Below are 23,975 nucleotides of genomic sequence, written 5' to 3'. Positions count from 1 at the left end.
TGAATAAAATGAAACCGGAGCAATAATTCACAGCTTTAACAGTGCAAATAAATTAATGTTTCGACACTTTATCAGGTGTCGAAGTGAGGAAAGATGTGAGAAAAACAAATATTAGGCTCATTTGAAAGGCACTGCTGCACCGGTGAACTGTCAGCGGTCAAGATGGACAGTTTCCAGAGGAACACCAATTATTTAAATTGTTTTCAGACACATATATGAGTTCATACAGATTCCAGTGGTTCTTATTCTGACAGGGCAGCATATTAAAATACTCTACAGGCGACCTTTGATCTCTGTTCTTTGTTCAACCTCCATTATACATGAATTCTCATGTAAATCAGAACAGTTTGTATATAAATCAGCAGCATATCCATTTGAAACTATGTTAATAAACTAAAAAACTCAAATACTAAGGAAAGAAATACAAGAAAGAAACACACAGATGTTGGTTTAACAATCCTTCCGTTCACCACATTGTTAATTCAACAATTAGCTCAATGTTAATGTACAACAGACAAGAATTATATTGAATGCAGTTTATGATGTATTTGATTGATAAACGTCACTATCAACCACACAACATATGTTCTGTTAACAGAATAAACCTTCAAAATCAGACAAATAAAATCTAAATGTCTCCAGTTCAACAAAAACTGAACAGTCTCTACCAAATGTCATGTTGTCGAGTCGACACCAGCAGTTAGATTGGGTGAGAGTCAAATATTTCCCATCATCCCTTGAAGCAGCCGCTTTCATCTCATGATGGTGTAATACTGCGATGTTTGCAAGTCAGAGTCAAACTTGACAGTCTGGCTCATTTCAAACAAGAATAAACTCAAACAAAACCATCAAATAGTTGGTTCAAATCTATCAGAGTATCAATCCAAGAGTGATGGTTGACATAGTTGGTGTCCGAGCGTCACATCCTGGACATTTTGTCATAAATCTGTGAATTAATCATTAATGTTCTCCAGCTTCATTTTGGTCTTTGGATGTTTGGAAGCACATGAGCTGCATTTAGCTGGAAGACGCACATAGAATCATACTTTTTCTAGGAGTTTTTAGATCCTGACGGCAGAAATTTGCTTGCGTTCAGCCTTCAGATCAATCGAACACTGATGTATTAGACAATAATACCAGAAATTAGTCAGTATTCCAATTTATCCCAGAAGACTTGAAGCCACAGCTATTGTATACAATCAGGTCCATAAATATTTGGACACTGACAATTTTCAGCATTTCAACTGAAACACAGTCAATCATTGACTTGACCACTGCAGAACATTCCACTTCTTTGCCTTAAAAAATTCTTGTTGTCACTTTCACAGTATGTTTAAGGTCAATGTGCATCTGCACCATGAAGCGAAGTCCAATGAGTTCTGAAGTATTTGGCTGAATATGAGCAGATGATGTTGGATGAAATATGTCAGAATTCATCCTACTGCTTTTGTCAGGAGTTACATCATCAATAAATAGAAGAGAACCAGTTCCAGTGGCAGCCATACAGGCCCACGCCATGATACTACCACCACCATGCTTCAGTGATGAGGTGGCCATGATACTGCCACCACCATGCTTCACTGATGATGAGGTGGCCATCATACTACCACCACCATGCTTCACTGATGATGAGGTGGCCATGATACTACCACCACCATGCTTCACTCATGAAGTGGCCATGATACTACCACCACCATGCTTCACTCATGAAGTGGCCATGATACTACCACCACCATGCTTCACTGATGAGGCGGCCATGATACTACCACCACCATGCTTCACTGATGAGGCGGCCATGATACTACCACCACCATGCTTCACTGATGAGGCGGCCATGATACTACCACCACCATGCTTCACTGATGATGAGGTGGCCATCATACTACCACCACCATGCTTCACATGAGGTGGCCATGATACTACCACCACCTGGTGTCTTTGGATCTTGAGCAGTTCCTTCCCTTCTTCACAATCCTTTCTTCCCATCATTGTTGTACAAGTCGATCTTTGTCTCATCTGTCCACAGGATGTTACTCCAGAAATTTTTGGCAAACTCTAATCTGGTCTTCCTGTTTTTGAGGCCCACCAGTGGTTTAAAACTTGTGGTGAACCCTCTGTATTGATCAAGTCTCCTCTTAATTGTTGACTTTTACCTCCTGGAGAGTGTTCTTGATCTGGCTGGCTATTGTGAAGGGGTTTTTCTTGACCAAGGAATGGATTCTTCTCTCATCCACCACAGCTTTATTCAGTGATCTTTGGGTTCTTTTGGTGTTGAGCTCACCAGTGCGTTCTTTCTTTTGAAGAATGTACCTAACAGTTGATTTGGCCACACACATAATGTTTCTGCTAACTCTCTGATGGGTTTGTTTGGATTTTTCAGCCTAATGATGGCTCCTTATTATCTTCATATTGAGAGTTGACCTCACCAGCTTCCAAACTTGAAATGAGCTCTAGACCTTTGATCTGCTCCTTGTAAATAAATAATGAGGGAATAACACACACCTGGCCATGGAACAGCTGACCAACTAATTGTCCAATTACTTTTGGTCCCTTACAAAGGTGGAGGCACATGTAAAATGTATTCCAATTCCTGCACCTTTCATCTGATTTGGACGTAAATACCCTAAAATTAAAGCTGAAAGTCTGCATTTAAAGGACATCTTGACTGTTTCATTATGGTGGTGTGGTGTACAGAATCAAAATGCTGGAAATTGGGTCAAATATATTATTGACCTGACTGTCGGCCATATAAGTTCAAGGGAAGTTATTTTCTTTGTGCACCTGGTTGTTGTCCTCACACTTTTACCACAGATCTAAAATTAAAATGATGATGCCTAAAATATCATCACAGTAAAACTAAGGCACCAAAACCTTTAAAACTCTGTCAAAACTCTTAATCTCTTGACTATTTCAGAGCTCCTGATGTGCTGCTGCTGCTGGCTACCAACTTTTTTAGCAATTTTACAGTCAACACATTAATTACCGAAGTTAACTGTTAAAGAGTCTTAAATAAAAGTCCTAATTACCAGTCATTTATCCATAATGACGTTTATGCAGCAGCCTCATAAATCCCAACTAATGAATTGGCCGAGAAACAATTAAATGGCAGATTAAGCAACTATTAGTAAAATACTGCATCAGCTCATTTAACCCGAGAATTTCACAGCTGGCTGCGTGGCTGTTAACTGGAAGGAGTAAATTACAGTTTGTTTTCTACTTTTATGTCATTAGTTGGCTTTGCATGTTTTATTTCTTGTTTCTTTTGTACGTCCGTCATTGTTGGCATTGTTTGTTTTTCCAGGGCTTTCAAGGAATAGCTGGAGACAGAGGAGCAGATGGCCTGCCAGGTTCTCCGGTAGGCTTTAGTTCTGGTTCCGTGGTTCGAAAACTAAAGACTGCAGCTACAGTATTAAACAGAGGAGCTGACAGGATGTAAAAATTAATTTTGTAAGACATACTTAAAGCAGAGTCTGTGGAGACGATGTAGAAAACCTGAAACTTCTGTTGAGTCGCTACAAATAGCTGACAAGCATTTGCATAGCATTTTGTTCTTCCACTGATGTGCTTTTATTGCTCTTTTTAAGGAAGCACCATCTTTTCTGAATACTGAATATAGTTGCAACAAAATTAAGCAGCAATCTTTTAAGTGCATTCACACAATCAGATGTTTTTTTTTTTAAGTATAATAAATGCACAAATTTAAAATATAACATCTGGTAGGAAGAAAATAGTATCTATGAAAACAGTGGGATAGCTTATTATTTTATTATTATTACTATTATTATTATTATTATTATTTATTTTAAGAAATATAAAAATTGATACTGCACATTACTGAACATAAAATACAGCTGAAGTAGTGCAAAAAATTCCACACAAGGTCCAGTTCTATGAAAATATATGTAAACATGCGTAAATTCCATAAATCATTGGCTTCTTTTAATGTTTTATCTTTGCTTTGTGTATTGGTAAAGCAGCTTTAAACGCCAGTTTCAAAAGCTGCTGCACAAATGAAATTTATTATTGTTACATCACACCTATGTATAGCTTAAAAACAACAATATTTAGTTTTTATGTATGCATTTCTGCATTAAATACACATACACAACCTGTAAATAACACTTTTTTTTTAAGGTTTGCTTAGAAGGTCCCCTTTTCTTGCACTGTTAATGCTAAGCTAAATATATCATATAATACTGATCTTTTTATTTAATTCCTGGTCAGACAGAAAACATCTGTTTACAATAATGTCAAATAATCGATATATATCCCATTTGGAGTCGGCAGCATGCTTCTTTTCTCTGTCAGTTTCCTGCAAATCTGATTGGTCGATCAGATAAATATGGTATTGATCGGCTCCCAGGTGTAAATCAAGTTTTTGACCTTGTTAAAATGTCTATATGGTGTTTTTTAAGAGCTAGAAGACACAATACGAGTGAAATAACACATTTTGTATATTTGTAGAGCACCTTGTAACTCCAGTTTAACAAGCTGAAATAGAAATAAAGTTTATTATCATTACATAGTACAAATGTGTAACCCGAAAAACCATATAGTTGTCTATTTTATATTTCTACATGTATTAAATCCACATATACAATCTGTAAATACATTTTTCTTTAAGATTAGCTTAGCAGTTCTGCCCGTCCTGCACTATTAACGCTAAACGAAATATAATAATATGAAATTTTTTATTTAATTCCTGATCAGAATTGTGTCAGATAATCAAAATTTATCCCATTTAGAATCACCAGCATGCTTCTTTTCTCTGTCAGTGTCCTGAAAATCTGATTGGTCGGTCAGATAAACATGATATTGATCGGCTCTCGGGTGTAAATCAAATTTTCAACCTCGTTCAATTGTCCATATGGTGTCTTTTATGAGCTAGAAGACACAATATGAGAGAAGTAACATCTCTGTGTTTAATCATATTTTATTGTCTTTTAATGCTTTGCGTATTTTAATGTTTTTTTAAAGCACCTTGTAACTCCAGTTTAGCAAGCTGCTATAGAAATACAGGTTATCATTACGTAACAAAAATGTTTAACCTAAAAAAAAACACAGCTTATATATTTTACATTCCTATATGCATTAAATCCACATATACAACCTGTAAACACACATTTTTAAGGTTCCCCCCTTCCTGCACTCTTAATGCTAAGCTAAGCTAAATATATGACAGGGATAATACTGTATTGTGTTCCATTTAGGATCAGCTGCATTCTTATTTTCTCAAAATCTGATTGGCCGATCAGATAAACGTGGTATTGATCGGCTCTTGTGTTTTTATCTGACAGGGCCCACTGGGGAAGACGGGGCCTCCAGGTTCTCCAGGACCCCCCGGAGACAAGGTATCAGCAGTCATGACCTCCATTATCTTTAACACACACTGAGATCTATGTTACATGTGTGTAGTTTGTCAATATGTCGATGTGTGTGTTTGTTTTCTCAGGGTTTTACAGGGAAGCCGGGCTTGGAGGGACCTCAGGGCCCAGTAGGCATGTATGTAAGTGATTCTTCAGCCGCTAGATACAAGAGATGCACCTGCACAGTACGTTATATCACTGCATGTCATGTAATCAAGTTTATTTACATGGTTGGCTTGTCTAGATGGTGCTTTTATATGCAAAATATCATCACAGTGTACCGATGACAGTCTAAAAAACCAATTTCAATCCTGTAAACTTGCAGGGCGGGACTTCCTGTGTCATTATTCTACTTCAGATTAGGTTTCTAGTTTTAATAGGTGTGACTGGATTAAGGTGTAAAAGGAGTATTTTCATGGAAAAAATCAAACCTGACTTAGCTGTGATACAAAGAGAGGAGTTTTTTGAAGTTAAATCAAAAACAAGAGAGGATTTGTAAGGCTTTGGATAAGTATACAAACTTTATTCATGGATTCTACTAAACAAATATTTAGTTTCAGTAAATAATAAATACGGGACAAATTTTATTACTTTTTAAAATGTAAATATATTTTCCTCTTTTTCCTTTTTGGAATTTTCATTTGGAGTGTAATTTTGTTTTCTGGGCAATATCTGGCACAAGAATTTCCTTTGAAATTAAAAACATTTTAACTTTACTGTACTGCACTTTAATTCACTTTTCCACATTTTAATTTACTGTACTGCACTTTAATTCACTTTTCCACATTTTAATTTACTTTGCTTTACTTTACTGCACTTCCAGGATACAGTTAGCTTAGCTTAGTTTAGCATAGAGAGCACAAGTGACGAGCCAGACTCTCAAAAGGTTAAAAGCTTACAGATGAAAATTTGGATAAAATTTGAGAAAAATAACCATTTCAAAATACTTTTTTGTGATTTTAAGAGCTATTAGTTGCCTGAATAGCTCCACACTGTAGCCTTATCTCAAAAGGGGTTTAATTTAATTAATCAACATCACTTTGTGGAAATCTCTTTTCACTTTGACATGAAAGAGACTTTATTTTGGTAAATTCTGGTCAAAAAAAGACAATTTAAATTGACTATGATCAAATTTTGAAAAGCTATAAAAGGTGAGAACTTCCAACGGGGGTTAATACTGTAACTCTGCAAAATTGGAAGAAAAATATTTCCTAATATTTCCCAGAATGATTCGGTACTTTTTATGCTTCACTCGAAACACAAACCAGTTAACTGTGTAATTGTGAAACATACAGACAGTCAGGTCTATAAACTGTACACAAAACACGTTGCTTTAGGTTTTTTACCACCAAACTAATAAAGTACATCCCGCACATCTGTACAGTTTTTGTGGCATTAACTGATATTTAATGTCTGTTTCTGCCATCCTTCAGGGAATCCAGGGGAATGTGGGGATGCGAGGACCTCCAGGTTTCATAGGAGAAAGGGTAAGATCGTCCTTCTTTTAAATGCGTTTTTTTAAAGCTTCTTTGATGTTAAAATACTCAAGAAGCTGCCAACATGTTGTTCTACATGAGTTAATGATATAATTGAATGAACGTACAGCCATCTAGAGGGGGAAGGTTTTCGTCCTAAACATTTTTGACAATGTTCTTTCTGTTGTCCTGCACCAGGGTGAGGCAGGCCTACGAGGTTTACCTGGAGCTGTTGGGAAGCCGGGACCTGCAGTAAGTGTCTGCGCTTTATTTTTCTCTTTTATTTCCTGACTTTAAACCTCTGGGAACTATTCCGGGTACATGAGAGGCGGACTGGGTGTTGTTGAGCTGCTATGACGAGGGTCACACCAAGGAGTTCATAAAAACAGACCAGTGAAGTGTGCAGGGATTCCCGGTTTATAGAGGCAGCAGCTGATTTTGTTGGGGACAGATATGAGGGTGAAATGAGTGAGATGGCACATCCAGGTGAGAGAAGACAAATAAATTGCTCCAGTCCTTGTCCTATATTCTGGACAGGTGAAATCTGCTCTACAGTTTCCATTAACGCTGCAGGAAACTGTGACTCACACTCATACTATGACTATGAAGAAGGTGCGTGATTCCATCTCAAGTCATCACATTTTTAGAACAATCTCTGCTCACCCATCTCTGATTTGCCAGAAATTTTTATAGCATAAAATATGGATATTCATAAAGATATCTGTTAAATGTTAGCTTCATATATCAAATATTTTCCAAGGTAATATGTTTTCAAAAATTGCACGTCAACCCACTTTAAGCCTGTTTTTTGCTAATTGAAATTTAAGTCCATGTTTGAACAACAATATCTCAGGAACTATTAAAGATAAAAGCCTGAAATGTTCACTGTTATTTCTCATCATGCCATTGATTCAGAATCTGTAACATTGGACAAGAAGATCAAATAATATGCCATCATAAAAAGTTCCAATGCCAAAATCTAATCACTTGGTCCTTGTGTCATTTCTGACCTTCCCTGAAAATTTTATCCAAATCCGTTTGTTCGTTTTTGAGTGATATTGCTACCAGACAGATAGACAGACAAACCAATGCCGATCGTCACATAACTTCGCTGCGTTCCTTGACGGAGTAATAAGAGCTCAAAGATCGAACTTTTCATGACAACTTCATTTATCAAAATATCTGAACTCATCCACGATCACAGAATATTTTGACCTTCTTCTCCAACATTACAGGAAAAAATAAGTTATCTTGGAAAGTCGACTACAGGAAATCTGTAGTAGATGACTGTCTTGTTTTGAAATTTGAGGCTCTTTTAACAACAACATCTCAGGAACTATTAAAGATAACTTGATATTTTAACAGTTATTTGTCATCCTGTCATTGATTCAGAATCTGTAATGCTGACAAACAGATCAAATAATCTCTGATTAATGGTCAGTTAAAATGTGACAAAATAATTGTCCAGAAGTTCCATCTTTGAGCACAAATTAACAAAAGAAATGATAATACAGACTTCAGCTATGGATATTTTCTGAACCAGCTGCATGTCGCAAAATTACAAAACTAAATGTATAGCATACTTTAATATGAAATGCTTGGTGGTCATAAATTTGTTTAATTAATTTGTGCTCACAGATGAGGCTGTTCATGACGGCTTAAATTTATTTTTTCCACATATAAACTAATCAGAGACTATTTGATCTACTTTTTTAATATAACAGATTCTGAATCAATTACATGATGAAAAATAACAGTGACCATTTCAGGTTTTTATCTTTAATAGTTCCTCAGATATTGTCGTTCAAACAGCCTCAAGTTTCAGTGTGTAAAAAAGCATGCAGAAACCAGGTTGATGGGCAATTTTTACCAACTATTTCAGAAAGTAGTGAATATATGAAGCTATAGTTTCACGTCTAGCATTATAAATGTCCATATTTTATGCTCTAAAAATTCCAGGCAAATCAGACGTGGCTGAGCAGATTTTTTTCTCAAACTTTAATGATTTGAGATGGAACGACCCAAATAAAAGTCTTTGAAAGCAAGAAAAGCAGCAAACTTCAACCACTGAAAGCTGAATAAGAAACAGATAATGAAATAATCTACTGTTTTTGAGACTTAAATATTTCCAGAAATGCAAGTACAAGCCTTTATGCAACACATGTAACATATCTACAGATAGAAATGCTTAAATAAGCTCCATGTTTAATAAGGTGGGCCTTCACAACCTTAATCTTAGTGTACAAGAACTTCTGACTTTGAATAAAATACTAAACCATTCTCTAAAAAAATCTCTCTGGCATTTAGCAAATAGAAATAATTTTGGTAATCCTAACTAACCTAAAACAGGAAGAGTTTAGTCTGATTTGATGTCAGACAGTGAGAAAATAAAGGTTATGTGTCTTTTTATACAATGTATGTAAACGTCTGGTTTCGACTGTAGATCTGCCTTTGTTGTTTGTCTTGTTGCTGCAGGTGAATTAATAAAATATGACTGTAAACACAGAAGGAGTGAAGGGAGAATCATGTAATATTAGCTCAAATAATTATTGATGCTGTCTTTTTTAATATTTACACCAACCAGTATGAAAAAAGTTAATTATCTGCCTCTATTCATGTTATTTTATAGGTTTAGTGATTTGACAAGTTACTCAGTAAAAGATTTGATACACAGTTGAACAGATTGTAATGACTGAACAGCAGAAATGTTTGTTTCGACTTTACAGAAAAGTCTTTGAGCTTGTTATTTTTTTGACACCTTTTTTCATCAGATGTGTGAATTGAAGGTACAATCAGCAGGTTCTGACTCGTCTGTTTTTGTGTTTCAGGGTCTGCCGGGTCCTCCAGGAGAAAAAGGGCCTCGGGGACCTCAGGTAAGAGAAACTGGTTATACCATTAAATCACAGTGAGGAGAGCTATTTCACTTTATCCACATTTCCAGTGGATTTAAACAGTAATTCCAGTGTTAATTTGAATTGTGTAGTGCTTTATTGGCAGAAATTTAGTTTGTAAATGCTGCTGGTGGTGAATAATGCTATATATTAGGTTTACTGTGACACTTTTGCATGTAAATTCATATAATAAGAGAAAAATGTGAACAAAATATGGCAAATTCTTTCAGAGATTTAAAGGCATCCATAGTGGAAAAGCCAACAATTAAAAACAATAAATGTTACTTATTATCCTCACTTATTATAGGTTTTTAGGTGATTTAATCATTTGTTTATTGTAGGTGTATTTTAGATGTTACTGCAGAATGTTGTTTATTCTGTACGCTGCTGGAAAATTGTAATGAATTTTGTTCCCTTGAATGTTTAACTTGTTTTAATGACAATAAACTAAACTGAACTTATGTAACTTTACAACTGCTAGTATCTCAGATATGAACGGTTTAAACCAGATTAAATATTTAGCTTATTCTCTCTGCTGTTGTTTTGACTATTTCGCTGTTAAAAGTCAAAGTAACATCTGCATAAATGCCAGAATTCACAGTTTCCCAGCAGAACATTGCATTGTAATGAGGCTGATGCAACTCTTGTTGGATTCACTGGGAAAATTTCAGAAGCATCAGGTCATGTCTTTAGATTTTTTGTATCTTCATCACATCTTTTGTTGTTTCCAACAGGGTCGACCTGGAGATGAAGGACCTAGAGGGATACCAGGAGCATCGGTAAGTTTGCATCCAACATTCACAGGACTGCATTTTCACAAGTGGGGATTATTGTTAATTGTAGACGCACACTACTGCCGTTTTTCCTTAATTTAATGTGTATAACAAGGTGATTTGTTCAGATGTGGTGTCAAAAATAACAAAGATTTATATGTTTCACACCCACAGGAAGAAGCATGTTGCAGGTATTAGGAATTAAATTGAAAATTCTGCATATTTTGTCATTAACAAATCAGATTTATCATATTTTTTTAAGCTCTGTTTGATCAGAATCACACTAGAAGATATAAAACTGAATCACTTCATGGAAAACATTGAATATCAATACAATACTGGAACATTTCTGAATAAATTTTAAGTGTGCCAATAATATGCCCTGCTATAATTATACACAAATTAGAATTTTATGCAAGTGCATTTTATTTTGAAAAGCCAGCATACGTCACAAACCTTGATCAGTTCCTTTTAACATCGCTGAGCTTTTACTTTCAAAATGTGGCGCACTTCACAGAATCCTGTTGACTCGTAAATACAAGTGTTTTCTGTAGAATATCGAACTGAGAATTTTAAAAATGATAAAATAAAAATTAAGTGAAGTTTACAGTAGAGCTTCTCACTAAGCAGTTAGTGAGTGTGGACTCTTATTTTGACAATCAACCCAAGCATCCAGATGGTTTGCCCATCAATACATGGGAGTGATAGAGACAAAAAGAAGTTCTGTTTGTTAATATCATGGCGTTTATGTTGACTTGACTTTACATTCATTTCAATGTGGATTTTTAATAGTTTTTTTTTTTTTACAATTTTCTTAAAAAGAACCCACAACAAATTGCAAACAGGCACCCGAAATCGTGTCCGAAGAATCTATAATAATAAACCTGAGCAACAGCATAAACTGTGTTTCCATGCTTATTAATTAGCACACTTAATAATGAATGTAGTAAAATAAAAACAGCTGATTTTACACTATATAAAGATTTATGATCACTAATGTCCCTGTAACAGCTGTTTTTGTTATTTTAGTGCTCAAAGTTATCAGTAAAGTGTCAGCAATCATCATTCTTTGTTCTGCTCCACTGATGCTTAAAACAAAACACTTGTTTACACATATGCTTGTATACATGTCTGATACATCTGCCAGATGCTTCTTTGCCTTAAAATAGATGGTAAAAGGATTAAAATAAGTGACAATTGCTTGTAAAATGTGGACAAATATGACAGAAAAAGGTACGTTTGGAGGTTTTTGTCCAATTCACTTGTAATAGCAACACAAAATTGAAACAAAGGCCTTAAATTGGTCCTAATTCCAACAGTTACCAGCTATATTCTTCTTGTTATGTGTGATTTTTAGGGGCCTGCGGGTGTCCCAGGTTCTAATGGAGCCACAGGAAAACCTGGACCCAGAGGAAGTAAAGGACCTCCTGGACCTCATGGGCCTCAGGGGCCAACAGGAATCCCAGTGAGTGGGTACCTACCATCGACTGCTGCTTTTCTTTATGTCTCTTTATTTTCATTCCAGTACAACTGTCTAAAGTCTTTCCTGAGCTCAGAAGCTCATAAAGAAGTGACTAAATGTTTGTTGGGTCTCTTCAGGGTCTGCAGGGTGATGATGGATTATTAGGAGCAGCAGGAGAAAAAGGACCGAAGGTAAACTACACAACATTTAACCGTTATGGAATGTTTTATTGTGAGATTTCTGTTCACACAACCTTTATTTATTTAAACCTGCAGGGTTTACCTGGACCACCTGGTGATTCAGGGCCTCCAGGACAAGACGGACAACAGGTTGGTTTATTTTCGTCATGAACAAATTATTTTTTAAAACAAATTTCTTCACGGTTCTTCATATTGTCCTTCATTTCTGACATAAATTAAAGGTAAACTACTTACAGGATGAAAATTAAAACATGCCGAAGCTATTAACTCTCACTTAACCCAGGAAACTTTTAATTACAAACAAACAAACAGATGACGGTAAAGCAACAGTTCAAGGGTCAAATGTAACTTAAAACACAATTAAGCACAATCTTGTCTACATAAGCAACAAACTACCTTGATCACATCACATTTTAGCTGAAATTTGGAGCAATAACCAAAACATGGACTGTATATGCTCTGTAGATAAAACAAATATAAAATAAAATATACTTAATGAACCCAAATATAACAATTCAAATGTGTCAGTAGAAGACAACTGGACTTGGCTTTTTGGTTCTTGAAGATGTTTCATCCAAGAAGCTTCATCGGATCTGATAAAGAGTCTAAGAAACATTTATAGTATATTATATATTATAGTTATATATTTTGATATTTTATGTTGTTGTATATGTACTGTAACTCCTAAGTAACATGGCTAATGGTACATTAATGACCAAATATCCAGATGATTCGTGGTGTTAATGAAACTGTGTTGAAGGGATCTCATTACTGCATTATAAGTACCTGATAAGTGGTGCTTTCTAAAGATGTCCGCTCCAGTTTAACATCTCTCAAAGATGGTCTTACTTCTTGTCTCATCAGGGTCTTCCAGGACAAACGGGAATCGAAGGTCCACCTGGAAGAAAAGGAGACCAGGTCAGTGACAACAGCATCACTCAAGAGTCTTAACGTTAGAGTTTGTTCGGTCTACAGTCTACTTAAAGGAGCAATGTGTAGGATTTAGGAGTATCTCTGAGCGGAAGTGGACTATAGTGGTCATAATGATGTTTTCATTAGTGTACAATCACCTGAAAATAAAAATTGTGAACTGTATTTCCTTAGCTTTGAAAGAGACATTTGTGTGTGTATATATATATATATATATATATATATATATATATATATATATATATATATATGAGGAATAGTTCTTCTTCTGCTATGTAGCACTGCTGTGTTTGTACAGTAGCCCAGAATGGACAAATCAAACACTGAGAATGAATTGATGGCGCCATGTTTGAAGAAGAAGAATTTTGAAAACAAAATTGGAGAGCAAATTCAACAATTTAATAAGTTTGCAACAAAAACTGGATGAAATAGTTAAATCAGGTCGAGAGTTACATCAGTTAAAACCCAGTAGGGTTAAAGATGATGTGGTTATACCCGGCTAATTTATTTATAAAGGATTGACCCTACAAAAAAATATATAAAATACTGCTTTACTTGACTATAGTGAAACGCTGCAGAGTTATCAACTATGGAAAATAACCTAATTAATGCAGTATACTGTTATATGTTAAAGTACTTAACCTAACTAATATAGACATTGTGGCTTAAACTCAACAGTGATATTAATTTTGGAGACAGACCTGACTCCTTTTATTTTAATATAGTTTTTATTATATTTTATTGTTTTATTGTTATCGATGCCACTAAATCTTGCACACAGGTCTCTTAAGTTCTAGGGTATTTATTTTCTTATATTTCCTGGAAACACATATACAGATTTAACCAGTAACAGCTGTAAAACAGTTAAAAATGCTCAAATCCACAACCTAGAACTCCATTTAGAAGAAACAAGTAGTGAAAATTTAAATGCAGGCATCCTTATTTTTATTATAATGACAGAACGGGATTAAAAAATACCTTTACTTCTACATAATTAAAACCTTAAATTATTGTATAAATAATAATGTTGTAACCGTGACAGAAATGGTATTGAATCTGATTTAACTCAAGTGTAATTCTACTAAATTTAAAAAATACTGCATATATTTTAGTCATAATACCAGACAACCTCTTCACTGAAAGTAATTGTAGCTTTATCATCTTTATATTAAGGTTAGACAACAATATAACAGAATTTAAAAAGTGCTCCTGCGACGTAACAACATTTAAGACAATTAAAACAAGAAACAATTCAAGACAAACTCAAGTGCAATATGAAAACAGAATATAGAAAGTGCAAATGTATCAGACAAACAGCAGCAATATATGTAGCAGTAGGTCACGTAAATTCATAGTTTGTGGGTTTATTAATGTCCAGTGGTTGGCATCCTTCAAAAAAATGGTGCAAATAGTGTTTTTAGACCAGATACGACCTGGTTCTGGGAGGTTAAATAACGTTTGTTTGGTCCAACATGAAGCCAAGGTGACTTTGTTTAATGCGGCAGAAACCTTTGACAGCTAATGTGTTTTAGGATGGAAAAGTCAATAACCTCGTCTGATTTGCTGTCCTCTGGTGCTGTCATGTGTGACAGGGAGACCTCGGTCCTTGTGGGAAAACTGGACCTCAAGGGCCCCCCGGAGAGAGAGGACACGAGGGCATGAAAGGCCCCCCGGGGCCCCCTGGAGCAGCCGGTAAAGAGGTCGGTATCTGCTGGTTGCTCACCTCAAATGACTGCACATGTTCACAGCTACTCTGCAGGAGGTGATATTTCCAGTTTAAGGACCTCATCACATCAGCATTACCTCCACCTCCACCCTGCTCACTTTATGGCATCACACAGTCTGTCCAGAGCGATGGCCAACAGATGTGCTTGTTTTATTTCTTGCTGGAAATAAATGACTTTCAGCTGAAGGAGATAGTTTGTGAAATAAAAAGGCATGAGCTTAAATGCTCCTGATGATGTGATGATGACTTGATTCTGACTCCTCTGAGGGTTTTTATTGTAGAAAAAGGTCAGAAAGAGATGGAATTGGCTTATTATTTGATGCAAAACAACCTGTAAATGTACATTCCACCAAGCCAGTGTGCTGCAGGCTTGACATACTTTCAGATCATCTGTGCTGAGAACAGAAACAGGGCTAGCAGAGAGTGCAAATGCTTCTTAAATGACCCACTGGAATTAGCAAACACAATGTTAATTTCCCAGCAGCATTAAATGAGTCAGGTGTTGTGACGTGCAGAAAGAAAACTTCCCTTTGCTCATCCTCTGCAGGGGGACGTCGGTCATCCTGGAGAACCTGGAGAACCTGGACCCCAAGGAGACAAGGTGGACTTTACTGTTTCACTGGATTAATCTGCATTAATCTGTGGAAGATTTCTTTTTGTGTGTTTTCTGATCAGAATGTGGTTGTTTGGGGGCTGCAGGGTGAGCTTGGACCTCCAGGTTTGTCTGGTCGGGAAGGTCCCTGGGGAGCCATTGGAGACAATGGAAACAGAGGTCCAAAGGGGGAGAAGGGCCACATTGGACTGATGGTAAGTTACAGTTGTTGTATTTTTGCATTTTAATGACAATTTACATCTTTAGTTGTGAACTATATTGACTTTCAGTACATCATCAGTGAGATGGAAGGGTTATTTTGCTTAATTTTAGGAATAGTGGTGTCAGATACCACTGATTCAGTGAATTTGTGTTCAAATACCACCAGTTAACAACCCTAAATAATTTTAGATCAACTCAAACAATCACATCAAGAACTTATGATCTTATATAATAGAAAGAAACCCAGCAAATCCAACAGCTCATTTTAAACAGAGCACTTGTATGAAGAAGAAACTCTTTTTAACAGCATGAAAACTTGGGCAGAACCGGGTTCAGAGAGAACAGATGTCTGCCTCGTCCAGTCGGGGTGAGGGAAATAGAAGAGGAAAAAAAGGATGGCAGTGAGATGCAGAGTTACAGTAACAAAAGACAAAGTTAAATTTGTTTAAAAAATAAATAAGAAAACACAATTTCAAAAAGACAAAATTAAATAAAATCAATGGGATAATAAGAAGAGTAAAAGTCCAACACAGTAACAGATGAAGTCAGGGTGTTAACAAAAGATGCTTTTCTGGAACACTGGATGAATTAAACCAAAATTCAAGACAAACTTCCCTCACGTTTGACCCTAAACTACAAGCTAAAAGTGGAAAAGTGTCTCTTTGCTGTGAAAGATTCAAAGCAGAGAACAGAGAAAACTACTACCTACTTATTGTATTTATTTATAATGTACGAAGGGATTATTGATTTTGCTGTAAATTTGAAGTGACAAAAAAGAAATTCTATGCTATCCTAAAAGATGACAAAAGAAGTCAAAACAGAAACAAAAAGAGTTTGTGGTCAGAGATTCACTTGTCCTTAAAATGTGAAAATACAGTGATTTAAGACAAGAAAACTTTAAAGTGTTTGACTTTTTAACCAGAAACTTTATCGAACTAAATGACAATGAAAAGCAAAGTTAAGACAAAGGCATTCAGCTCACCTGCTGGGCAGAATGTGAATAATTCTCATAAGCTGAGGGGGGAAATAATTAAAACGTCACTGAATATGACGTTATACTGACATATTATACAAATGACATTTTACACATTCTGTTGCTCTTTTTCATTTTCACTTAATAAATTGTTTGTTTTTACCTCTATTTTTATTACTCCATCCTTGATTTAAAAAACAATGTGACAATCTTATTAACTTGATATTCAAACCGATAAAGCAAATTGAATTAAAAAATGAAATGAAAATTGAGACAATAATAAAGAGAGCAGCAACAACTGGAAGGTTGTCGAGGCCAGAGACAACCAAGAGATCCCTGCAGAGAGGACAAAGTTGATAACATGGAATGTATTTTTCACACCGTTCTTCAGATTTTTAAGACTCTTTTTGTGTTTATTGTAAATACCAGCACAATCTTGCACCTTATTTCTTCTACCAGCATGATTTGGATGTTGTTTTGCACATTAGTTTCCTCATTTTTCTTAAATGTAATGTGTGTGAGCTACTGGATACCTTGAATTTTCCCAAGAGGATGATTAAAGTGTTGATTTATCTCTAGTGCCATATTAAAGCACGGAGAATGAATTAAGATATAAGATTACCATTGATGAACTCACTGTATGAGAGTATTGTCTGTAACAAAACCATAGAGATCAGAGTTAATGTATGGATTCTCCCCATAAAGCACATTTATCTCAGATTTATTCGCATAAATTCTACATTATGGGATTGATTAAAGTATTGGAAATTGTTCTTCATGTGATGTTTATCCTCCAACAGGGTGAACCGGGGCTGATGGGAGAACTGGGTCCTGCAGGTCTACCTGGGTTACAGGTGGGTTTGATCGTATTTGAATTCACCTTTATTGAACACGTTAATTGACTGATATATTTATTTTTAGCTGATCAATATGCTGTTTGTCTATTGATTGTTTCAGGGAACCACCGGCCCCCGGGGGCCTCCAGGACCAGATGGACCTCAGGGAGAAAAGGTAACAAAAATAAATCTCTCAGTAACAAGCTGCTATCATGACAAAATAACACAATACTTTTACTGATGGTATTTTTGCTAACAGGAATGATCACAGTCCCATTTTACAGACTAGACAACTCCTTCATCATTCTGAATTTATGGTAATTTAATGGTTTTATGCAGGAGTTTAATCAGCTCTGTCTCCTTCACTTTAACAGCATTAAACAAATCTTTAAATCTTATCTTGTGCATTCTGTAAAGTGTTGCCTTCTGTGTCTTTTTGACTTTATTAAACAGCTGTAGCTTCAGGATTCAGGTGCATCATTTTAATAGGTGACACAGCAGCAGAGACTTTTAATTATTTCCATCTTCTGCAGTGTTGCGAAGCCTGAATATCCGAAATTCTTTTCTGAATGCAAACCGCTGAGCTGTTTTGCTCAAATTCACAGTTTCTACAATGAAATCACTGAGAATAAAGGCTGAAGCATTTTATTTTCATTTTCACCAAAAATCTAATTATTTCCTTTGGAGAATTACTGTATTTTTTCTTGCATATTGAGTGAATAATTACAGGGAGATTTACAGGGCAGCTTCAGTGTTGCTGCCTAAATGCCATTGTATGTGCTGGGGTGTTATTACAGCAAGCAAGAAACTTATCTGATCAATTAAGCAGAAAAATATGGAAACATAGAGTTGCCTAATAATGAAAAAACACAGTTCTTCAGCGTCAGAATCAACTTTATTGGCCAAGTTCGTACGCATACAAGGAATTTGACTTAAGTGAATCTTATCTGTCACTATACAGTAATCAGGAAAAAACACAACAAAAGTACTAAAAATAAGGTAAAAGTTGAGGAGAGAACAATCAAAAGAGCGCAGTACTCCACCAAGGCTGCTCAGTCTTATCATTTCCAGCAGATGAAATCTTGAAAGAATTTGTTACAAAAATCACGGCAGTATAGATTTTAGCCATTTAAAATAGATGTACCCATAAACAAAATGACCTTGCGCTGAGCACAGGCGTGTGTTATGCATATGTACGTTATGTACAGATACCGAATCGCGTGACCTAAATATGTAGCAGAATTGATGGGACTGGGAATCACCCCCACAATTTAATCAATTATTCCTTGTATCATTTCTGACTCATAAGTCGATAAGTCCTCAGTGGTGGATTTGTAGAAGAATCGCAATCATGTGATCGTTAGCAGGCAGCTGACGTTGTGTTCACTTGTCATAGTTACAATGACGCTGTCTCGCTATCTCGTAATGTTACAGAAATCTTTAACAAATCTGTGGATCCAGACTGTAAAAGACTATAAAATCTAATCAATTGGTCCTTATGTCATTTGTGACCTTACCTGAAAATTTCATCCAAATCCATTTGTCAGGTTTGAGTAATGTTGCTGACAGACAGACAGACGCCGATCGTCACATAACTCCGCCATTCCTTGGTGCAGTAATTACAGCAACAGGGGAGCATCAGTTGTAACTGGACACTTTGTATAATATACAATTGCTCTGGCTGGAGGGCATTTATCGTCACAGAAGTCTTTGTCATTTTGCTCACTGCTAACTAAACTCACACAATGCTCTCTACTTCCCAACATGAACTGATCATACTCCAACTTCTTTTGGATGCTACAGCGTTACACAGTAAGAGGCTTCACCTGGTGTTGCAAATAGGTATTACATTGTTGCATTTAGTTGAATTTTTCATTTTTAATTCTTTATTTGTCTTTTAAATCGGTTTGGGGTGCACAACCACAGGTACATTTAAGAATAAATCCAATTGAAAGTTATTGTGAAAATCACATCAAAATCATCATACATTATTTGTGTAAACTGGAAAGAAGAAGCACCTATGGCTTTGCTTTCGTGAGAATCCTTCATCCCCAGGATAAAAGCTCTCCAGGAACATCTCTGTTCAAGGTCATTTCAAGACTTGCTGCAGGTTTTTAATCAGTGCAGGTTCTTCAGTAATCACCTGATGGATGGATCTTTGCTTCTAATGACATGTTTTATATATGCAGCGCATCACCTCCTGGCCTCTGGTTGAACTTAATCAGTTGCATTAGAAGAAATATCCAATGAATAATGTTTGAAGGTTTTCATCCATCTCTGCAGGGGGAGTCTGGGCCTGTTGGAACCTCTGGACCTCCTGGATCAGAGGGTTTGCAGGTAAACTGTTGATTTCATTTAACATCTTATAAAACATGTCATACAGTGCAGTAGTAACTGAGAAAAATCATTAATACTGCTTTCTGTTTGCTTCATTCATAGGGGTTAAGTGGACCACGAGGTGTCAGAGGAGACAGTGGGAGACTCGGACCACCTGTAAGTCTAGTGTCAAGAAGATGTTGACTTTATTTGATATTTACCATCCATGTTACCAAGGTAATATTTGAGCAGCTGCATTAAAGTTATTCTTTTGCAACACATTCATGATTTTCTCTTTGTTCTATTCTGTCACTGCAAATATTAGCCAATTAAACATTCATTGGAAGACTGCAGTTTTCAGACAAACATCTAACTAATTGTCTCCATATTTTACATTTTATTAGTAATTATGATGTGATGATGCACTAACACACAACAAATACACAGAAATACAGAGTTTAGACTGTATAAATTGGTTGTCTTCCTACAACAGAGGCAGAGAAAATCAGCAAACATAGCAAAATATCTGTGGTCCATCTGCTGTGGCTTTTTTCCTTGTCTTGCCAAGTGTATTGTTTGTAGTTTTGTGGTATTTTGACTTTCTGTAGATGCCAAAAAAAAATCTGATTTCAAGAACAAATGAAAAACAAACTGACAAACTTGTTACGTCTTCATGGCAGGGTCCGGTGGGACAAGTTGGACCTCAGGGAGACCAGGGAGCTAAAGGAGAACCTGGGATACAAGGAGAGAAGGGAGAACCAGGAACTCCAGGACCCCCAGGAGAACAGGTTAGTGTTCTGTTGTTTTTTTGTTGTGCCATATATACACTGTTTGGCCAAAGTATGTGGACGCCTGTTTTCATGTACGTTCCTTTACTTGGTGTCAATGGCTTTTACGTACATTTAATAGGTCAAAACCTCCGGCAGAACCAGGTGCAGGGAGAGCAGATATCTGCCTTGACCAGTTGGGGTGAGGGTAAAGAAGAGCAACAAAAGGACAGCAGTAATATACAGAGCTACGTTAACAAAAGACAACATTAAATTTGTTTAAAAATCACATTTCAAAGCAACAGGAGTGGAACCAAAGGGTTGTTTTGTCAAAAATAAATAAGAAAAGACAATTTCGAAAAACGAAATTAAATAAGATCGATGGGTTAATAAGAAGACTACGGGGCCATCTGGAGAACAGGTTAATGGGTTTTTTGTGCCATATGTGGACAAAATCATGTGGACACCTGTTTTCACGTACATTTGTTTGCTTCTAGTCAATGGGTTTTACGTACATCCTTAAGCATCAACTCAAAAATGATAGTGGCAGTAGCTCAAAAGTGGAACTACAACTTACCTTTCAGGCATTGATGCCTAAAATGATTCACTATGACCTTTTATCAACAATTTCTTTCTCTCTGTCTTGTTAAATGGAGTCAAACATGTAAATTTATGACTTCTCTTTGTCCTAAAAGATAATAAACTGAGCATCTTTAGACTGTTTATTAATTCAGGTTCAGGAATCTAGTGGAAAGCTCTGAAACAAGAAGTGTGGAGGCAAGTTCATCAGTTACAAGTGTGATAATGAACTGTTCACATACTTTTGGTCATATAGTGTATGTACTGTATGTGACCTAAATGTATGTAAAAAGAACGTATGGCTATATATTTGTGTATAGCAAATATAGGTGTTAAACAGACAAAGTCTATAAAACATACCTCTATCATTTAAATTTCGCGTGCAGGGTGAGGATGGTCTTCCAGGAATCCAAGGTCCACCAGCTCTGCCAGGGTTGGAGGTGAAAACTAAACACATATCTAATCTGATCTATTTGTGCCACTTATTTCCTCCCACAACAACCCTAACTTTATTTCCTTTCCTTGTCAGGGGCCTCCTGGAGAGATGGGACTCCAGGGTTCTCCGGGTCCCACCGGAGCTCCTGTAAGTGTCTGAATGTTTACAGCACAAAAACACTACAGATCACCAAACCTCACTTTTGCTCCCAACAGCTGCTTTATAAATACTGTGTAGCAGATGTTTGGTTGTGGTTAATTATTGTGCATGTGTATGATTGTTTTTTTTTCTGTCTCAGCAGTAATAAGACAGAAATGTTTCTTTGCAGGGAGCTCAAGGAAAACCAGGACCTGAAGGAAAACAGGGCATGAAGGGGGAGAAGGTAAAGATCCTCATATTAACCAAAGAAAAAGTACAGATTGTTTTGTTGTCATATTTTGGTGTTTATTGTTTTGTTGCAAGATGCAGCAGTTCACTCAATTCAAAGAATGATTAAAACATTCAAATTAATGAAACAGTTCAATACTTTAGGTCTTTATCAAAGGCAGTTTTGTGCTGAGATAGAGGTTAGAAGGTGTCAGTCAAATATAAGACTACAGGCAGCAGCCAGTCAGCTCAGCTTACCACAAAGACTGTTGGAAACACCCAGATTGGCTCTGCTTTTATCCAAGCTCTTATACTCCATCAATCTAGTATAAATCTGGCCCATCTATTCGTCCATTTTCTGCCATTTATCTGAGGTCTGAGTTGTTGGGGCAGCAGCCTAAGGAGAGTCAATCTGACCTAAATCATCAGTTCCTCTAACTCTTCGGTTATGATACTCCCAAACCAACCCATTCCAATATTCCTACTGCAATACTATAAAGTAAGCAAGAAAAATATTTAGTTTGTTCCAATTACAGATGCAAATTTTTGACAATTTCCTTAACCGATACTCAGTGACCTTACCAAATAACACAATTTATCCGTAACATCAGACACCATTACATGTCTTAATGGATCTACCTTGACCAGGTAACATAAGCTCCTCCCACAATGTTTATCACATGACATGGACCACCAACTGGTGCAGACAATCCGCTACAAGGTCACAGTGATGCTATCTTAATGCGTTTTTGCTGATGATATTAGATTTCTGGTCAGTAGACATTAAGTGTCACAGAAGACTTTCTCATGGTGGCTCTTAATAAGCTAAACAATGCTCTCTGCTTGCCAACATGGTAGTCTGAGTAAACACCTCCTCTGGTTGCAAGAGTGTTAAACAGTAAAACGCTCCACCTGGTGGCACAGCCAGGTACTACAGCTAATGTATTATACATTTTTGACCTGTATGTTCTTCGTCTGGGGCTGCACAGTGGCGTAGTGGTTAGCACTTTTGCCTTGCAGCGAGAAGATCCCTGGTTCGCGTCCCGGCTTTCCCGGGATCTTTCTGCATGGAGTTTGCATGTTCTCCCTGTGCATGCGTGGGTTCTCTCCGGGTACTCCGGCTTCCTCCCACAGTCCAAAAATATGCTGAGGTTAATTGATTATTCTAAATTGCCCGTAGGTGTGAATGTGAGAGTGCTTGTTTGTCTTTGTATGTAGCCCTGTGATAGACTGGTGACCTGTCCAGGGTGTCCCCTGCCTTCGCCCGAGTCAGCTGGGATAGGCTCCAGCACCCCCCCATTACCCTAGTGAGGATTAAGCGGTGTATAGATAATGGATGGATGGATGTTCTTCGTCTTCTGCCTCACTAGTTTATCAGTTAAACGATAATCATTAACATCCTTAACTGCACACATTTTGTAAGATTTTGTCATAACCCAGTTTGTGAATTCAGCTCAAGAGTTCCTGTAACATTTTTTGACATATATGTCCTTTGTCTTCTGTCCCATCTGTTAATATAGTTTTAATTGGTTAAATAATGAACTATGAACATCCCTTGTCCATATATATTGTGTGGCAGTAGTGTGCCAAAGATACCCACATGTAGCACTGCATCTTGTCTGATTTTGAAGTATGCAAGTCGGCATCCTGTTCTGGTCATTCTCACCCACAATTGTCTTCACAGTTGCATCACATATGTTGTGGTGCCTCATGCGAGTATAAACAAGATTAGCTGCCAAGAGCACACAAACAGATGACAGTTCATTTCACACTGCAGATTTCCGGCCGTCATGGCTTAAGGCGCAATATTATGATGAAGCAGTTTGTCCCATTTGAAAGCATGTGTTGTCAAGGCAGCTGCAGTACGTAGAAGTATGCAGTTTGGTCTCCTGGTCGCCCGTGCACAAAACATCTCAGGCATCCTGGGAGGCATCCTTGACAGATGTCCTTACGCCTTAATGTTTAATGCAGAGGAGCAGCAGTTGTGAAAGGCGGAGCTCCTCATCTTGTTTCTAAGGTTACTGGGCTCCATCATTGGCTGCCATCCAATCCACCATATCCAGGA

At 36.8% G+C, this 23,975-nt stretch overlaps 1 protein-coding gene across 3 annotated transcripts in view; it reads left to right on the top strand.

The window, feature by feature from the left end:
* The window catches only part of si:ch211-196i2.1 (collagen alpha-1(I) chain), a 139,895-nt gene that overhangs the window by 95,072 nt on the left and 20,848 nt on the right, over positions 1-23,975 (top strand). For all 3 annotated transcript variants that reach the window (XM_055019253.1, XM_035957792.2, XM_035957793.2), the window contains 22 exons: positions 3,302-3,355; positions 5,298-5,351; positions 5,453-5,506; positions 6,800-6,853; positions 7,040-7,093; positions 9,670-9,714; positions 10,467-10,511; positions 11,863-11,970; positions 12,105-12,158; positions 12,243-12,296; positions 13,032-13,085; positions 14,690-14,797; positions 15,371-15,424; positions 15,523-15,630; positions 17,411-17,464; positions 17,568-17,621; positions 19,730-19,783; positions 19,886-19,939; positions 20,443-20,550; positions 21,495-21,548; positions 21,638-21,691; positions 21,873-21,926. In XM_055019253.1, the coding sequence (XP_054875228.1) occupies positions 3,302-3,355; positions 5,298-5,351; positions 5,453-5,506; positions 6,800-6,853; positions 7,040-7,093; positions 9,670-9,714; positions 10,467-10,511; positions 11,863-11,970; positions 12,105-12,158; positions 12,243-12,296; positions 13,032-13,085; positions 14,690-14,797; positions 15,371-15,424; positions 15,523-15,630; positions 17,411-17,464; positions 17,568-17,621; positions 19,730-19,783; positions 19,886-19,939; positions 20,443-20,550; positions 21,495-21,548; positions 21,638-21,691; positions 21,873-21,926 (1,386 nt within the window). The remainder of the gene's footprint in view (positions 1-3,301; positions 3,356-5,297; positions 5,352-5,452; positions 5,507-6,799; positions 6,854-7,039; positions 7,094-9,669; positions 9,715-10,466; positions 10,512-11,862; positions 11,971-12,104; positions 12,159-12,242; positions 12,297-13,031; positions 13,086-14,689; positions 14,798-15,370; positions 15,425-15,522; positions 15,631-17,410; positions 17,465-17,567; positions 17,622-19,729; positions 19,784-19,885; positions 19,940-20,442; positions 20,551-21,494; positions 21,549-21,637; positions 21,692-21,872; positions 21,927-23,975) is intronic.

The sequence above is a fragment of the Amphiprion ocellaris genome, chromosome 17, assembly GCF_022539595.1.
Source record: "Amphiprion ocellaris isolate individual 3 ecotype Okinawa chromosome 17, ASM2253959v1, whole genome shotgun sequence".
Taxonomy (NCBI): domain Eukaryota; kingdom Metazoa; phylum Chordata; class Actinopteri; family Pomacentridae; genus Amphiprion; species Amphiprion ocellaris.
This window is presented reverse-complemented; position numbering and strand designations above follow the sequence as displayed.